The 4,764-nt window shown below is 47.3% G+C and overlaps 1 protein-coding gene across 1 annotated transcript in view; it reads right to left on the bottom strand.

Moving 5' to 3' along the window:
- Positions 1-4,764, bottom strand: part of elp2 (elongator acetyltransferase complex subunit 2) — an 11,993-nt gene that overhangs the window by 2,288 nt on the left and 4,941 nt on the right. Inside the window, exons 11-17 of the mRNA XM_019895949.1 lie at positions 3,164-3,292; positions 2,299-2,646; positions 2,147-2,216; positions 1,977-2,069; positions 1,617-1,674; positions 849-921; positions 5-136 (exon numbers count right to left, since the gene is read on the bottom strand). Of these exons, the coding sequence (XP_019751508.1) occupies positions 5-136; positions 849-921; positions 1,617-1,674; positions 1,977-2,069; positions 2,147-2,216; positions 2,299-2,646; positions 3,164-3,292 (903 nt within the window). The remainder of the gene's footprint in view (positions 1-4; positions 137-848; positions 922-1,616; positions 1,675-1,976; positions 2,070-2,146; positions 2,217-2,298; positions 2,647-3,163; positions 3,293-4,764) is intronic.

Genomic DNA, 4,764 nt, shown 5'->3' on the forward strand with positions numbered 1-4,764 from the left:
AGACCGGCAGCAGCATGGCGGCGTCAGGCGAGAAGGCCATCTGCGTGACGGTGAGGGCGGGGCACGGTAGCGCCTGCAGCTGGCGCCACGTGCTGGCACTCCACAGCAGCACCGACGCGTGCTCCGCCTTGGACGCCTGCCGCCCACAAAAAACACAAAAGGTACTACTACCGGACCGGGGGGGGGACACCGTTTGCGATTCCTTCCCTGTAACTCGGTTTATGAAGAGAATATGAAGAATGAATGAAATTGGTTTTCGAAAGTGCTATTACTGTGCGTACAGAAGTAAACGTGTGCCTTTAAAGGGCGTAACCTAGTGAGTGACATCAAGAGCTGGAATTGGCCAGTTTGCATGTGAGCGTCTGGGTGCGAGTTGTGGTACACCGTATTAGTTCCTTGCAAGTGTCATCATTTTCGAATTTATGTTTGGCTGACCTGCTGAAAGTGAATTGCAATTGTTTGCCCACACGTGATGGCATTACACTGCTTTAGTTGCTCCATTTAAAAAAAACAAAACATTTTTTGCACTTCAACAAATTTACATAATTAGATATAATTGACAGCCAAAACTCCTTTTGACTTTCGACCTCAGTGCATTTCAGATGCTGTTTGTTTTTAACTTACAATATACATAAAAAGTCTACAACCCCCCTTCAAATGTCAGATTTGTGAGCTTTAAAAATAAATAAATAAATAAATAAATAAAAATAAAAATAGACCAAAATGTCATGAAACTCCGACTTGAACATTTGAACTTTATTTGGTCAATCAGGTGAATCTGAACTTCTGAACTTAACTTTTGCCATCTTTGTCTGGCCGTAGCGCTAAATTGGGCACGCCGACGTTACCTTGCACGCAGACGCCACCACCGTGCCTCCGCTGTCGGACGCCAGGCAGAACATCTCGAAGCCGTGGCCGTACCTGGGAAAGTAACAATTTGTCACGCCGCCGTTTACGTTGCGTGCTCAATGATGCACTCAACTTAAAGCGAGACAACAAACTGCCACCGTATGTCACGTTTATAGAAAAACCACTTGTGAATGGAATTAACAATAGCAGCACTTTGACATATGTGAACAATAGGATGCAATACATTCACCTATGTGTGTCTGTGTGTGTGTGTGTGTGTGTGTGTGTGTCTTGGGGGAGTTGATGGCAAGAGCATTATTTTCACATGCAATTAAGCCTCGAGGCTCAAAGCAAAACAAACAATTCCATTTCGTTGGATTGGAAACCTTTAAAAAGAGGAAAAGTCATCAGTCATTTTTATGTCGCCCGAGAGAATGTTCATTTTTTTTTTTTTTTTTATAGCTTCTGGGTCCATTCGGCGGCCGTGTAAAATGTGCTACGTGGTCCGTCTCAACGGACGTGACATTTTCAGGGGAAAAGGGAACAAAAAGCACGCGGACGATACACACACGCGCAAGGTTTGGCTGTCTGCTATATTAACCAATCGATGGGCTGCAAGGCTTCGACTTGGCGTCACATGACTTGTAGGTTCGGCGCCGAGTGTCACTTGACGGCTTTGCGCTGCTAAACGTGTGCGATTGGAAGCCTTTTCCTTCCAGGAAGTACCGAGAAACTTTAGTTGCAAAATAAAAAGTTGGGAGACTCACAGTTTTTGGACCTCGGGCCAAAGTGTGTTCTGTAGCAGATGATCTTCCGGTGGAGGTTCTGGAAACAAGAACACAAACGTTCACAAGCGCAAAAGTGCATCAGTTGACTTGAGTCGGACTAGTCATTGATCGATTTATTTATCTATTTATTTGGTGGGGGGGTGTCCAGTACCACGAGAATTATTATTAATAGTAGTAATGCTAATTTAGCGCTAATCTTGCATGAATATGACGATAATCTTGAGTAACAGCGCTATTAGTAGCAAAAAAAGTACACGTGGTGGCAGTAGTAGCGGCGTGAGAAGTTTCGTGTTATCTTGTCATGATCTGTTGGCGTCTATGAGGAGGCGAGTCGCGGACCAGTCATGTTGATGGGGTGGAAGTAAGACTCCTGGTATTGGTCGGAGACGCCGCTGAACTTCTCGCCGCCTTTGCTTGATGCCGCAGGGTCACCTGTCAATCGAACCGAAGATGCTTAGGCGGACCTGAGCAGAAATGAGACAAATGACACCGTGGCCTTGAAAGTGGACCTTGAAAGACGGCCTTGTTGGACAATCCCAGTGCCGGCGTGCTGGCGCCTTCGGGAAGTTGGGCGCAGTCCTGCCGAGAGGGGAACATGGATAAGTCCGGCCTGCCTAGTCCAAGACGGTATATTCTTGAGAGAGCGCGATGAGATCCTCACGCCTGACGCCAGCAGCTCCTCCCTGGACATCCCGGAAATGTTGGCAAAGTTCTCCACGAAATTGCGCGGCGCCTGGAAAACACGCAGGACCTTTTCGTCGGCGCCCGACACGAAGCGGAAGCGGCCCAGCGCGGCCAGGCACTGCATGTCGTAGCCGTGGATCTGCGGCCGCGCCACCTCGTGCCAAGTGGGACGCGGCCGGCCCGCCGGCTCGGTCCTCCACGGCATGAAGAGGCGGGTGGTCTGGTCCGAGCTCACGCTGATGACGAACTCGCCTTCGGGGTCCCAGCTCAGGTCCTGGACCGCGTTGAAGTGGCCAGACAGCGCCACGCCGGGCCTCCACTCACCCTGCCAAGGCACGTTCAAGGTGACGTATGATGCAAAATGGGTCTTTTGAACGTTTGTGCTCCAAATTTGTGTCGGCAGCTTCTGCCCGTCCATCCGAGTGAGAAGTTCAACAACCGAGACCAACTTTAGTTTTCGGACCATCTCTGAAAATGTGACGGTGAGCGAGCTGCGCCGTATGCAAAATGACTTGTAATGGTTGAAAAGTATGTTTACAAAAATGTGTATATTAAGTAAAAAGTATTGAAAAGTAGCAGATGTCCAAAAAATATATTGAAAAAATAGCATTTGGTAAAAAATAAATAAATAATAATTACAGCAGTGGTAAAAACTATTCAAAATAGCATTGCAATAAAAAAAAATATATAAAAAAATCTGTGGTAAAAATTATATCTGTGGTCGAATCAAACTATGGCAAAAAGTATCAAAATTACTGTTACAAAATATAGTTGTAAAAAAAAAAAACTAGAATACTTGAATACTTGCAGGATTGACAACGGGGGAGGGCACGGGTACGTACCGAGCCGGCGTCCTTCCTCCACATGTGGAGCGCACCGTGAAACGCGTGAGCCAGGATCACGCAAGCATTCGGACTCATCTGGCAGCCGTAGAAGCCGAGCGTGTTGCCGCCCACCTCCCCGACACGTACCTGGCGGCGAAAACAAACTTCGTTTATGAGAGAAAAAAAAAATGAAAATAAAACACCTGAAGAAATGGTGCCATGATAGCCACAAAACAGGAAGTATAATTTGTTATGACAAAGCATTTGACCAAAACGATGCAAATGTAGCATGCGAGCTAATGAGCAGATTAGCTGTTCCCGTTCCCTCCGCATTTACGGTTTCGCTTTTAGTTTTTATGTCGTCAAATATTACTGTGGCTAACTCCAAGCTTGGGCTAATATTCCCCAACAAGCATTTAAATTCCCAAATGTGCTGTAGACACACACAAAAAGTGCTCCATATTGGTATGCATCAGTTTCATAACTAGCTTAAATATGTCATGTAAAAAAAAAAAAAAAAAAAAAAAAACACGAGCTAGCAGGACAACAGCAGGGCCCCGTCTCAATTTAAACTGAGCACACACACACACAACAAGGCCTCCGGGTGTCCCTGCGTCCCACTTTGGCCAGTCTGACGTGTTAATTAGCGCCGCACCTCGTTAGCGCCGTTAGCTCGTATCGCTAAGGGCGACCCAACGCGTCTCAAAATCTCCAAGATACGAGCACGTCTTCAAGCGAGATGGGGGGGGGGGAGAACACCCAAGAGCCGAGGCCTTTTATGAGCCTGCGCTTGTAAAAGAGACAAAATGCTAATTCCGAGTTCAATTCCCCAGCCCGCCCTTGATGCACGCTTGAGTGTGTGCGTATGTGAGGTTAAGCTTCCTGTGTAGACGAAGCACCAGTCGGTTCAAAGCGTTTGGCTCTTGTTTGAGGAGTGCGCGCGCGTGCGTGCGAGCGTGTGCGTTTGACGCGGATATATAAAAGGAGGCATAAAGATGATTCACACCTGACTGAACTTCAAACGGGCACATAATGATTTTCTTGCCCGCCGACTGGCTTTGCGCGTCGCTTGGGGTGCTAATCGCTCCCTGGGTTCTTTTGAAATTGAAGGGACGCAGACGTGATTGGTCAAGAGACGAGTGGCTGCTATCCAGTCATCTCTCTGGATGATGTCACAATGGTAAACCGTTTCGCGGCGAAACGTGATCCAGGACATTGGAACTATTTCACTGAAATTTAACGGTGCCCAAATGTTATTGGTCAAGAGACGGCGGGTCGGCGTCATCCAATCACCTTCCTCGATGATGTATCAATGCTAAAACATTTAGCAATCTGTTATGCGATGGTGCTTCATTCACCCGTACCAGGGCACTCATTCAATCCAACAATTTTGATCCGAGAGGAGACTGCGGGCTGCGGCAAAAAAAAAAAAAGACACTGTGGAGTGAAGGAGTTGACGTGAGGATGCAAATTGACGTCACGTGAAAAAAAATGAAGCTGCGTGGCGCAGATGGCGGCGAGAGTGCTTTCCTCCTTTGCCGTCTTTGTTGTCCAAGCTAATGTTAAATTTAGCCCTGCAACGGCACAGCGGCAGATGTCGTGAGATGAGTTGGCGGAAG

Source organism: Hippocampus comes, unplaced genomic scaffold (genome assembly GCF_001891065.2).
Source record: "Hippocampus comes isolate QL1 unplaced genomic scaffold, H_comes_QL1_v1.1 scaffold16, whole genome shotgun sequence".
In the NCBI taxonomy this organism is placed as follows: Eukaryota; Metazoa; Chordata; class Actinopteri; order Syngnathiformes; family Syngnathidae; genus Hippocampus; species Hippocampus comes.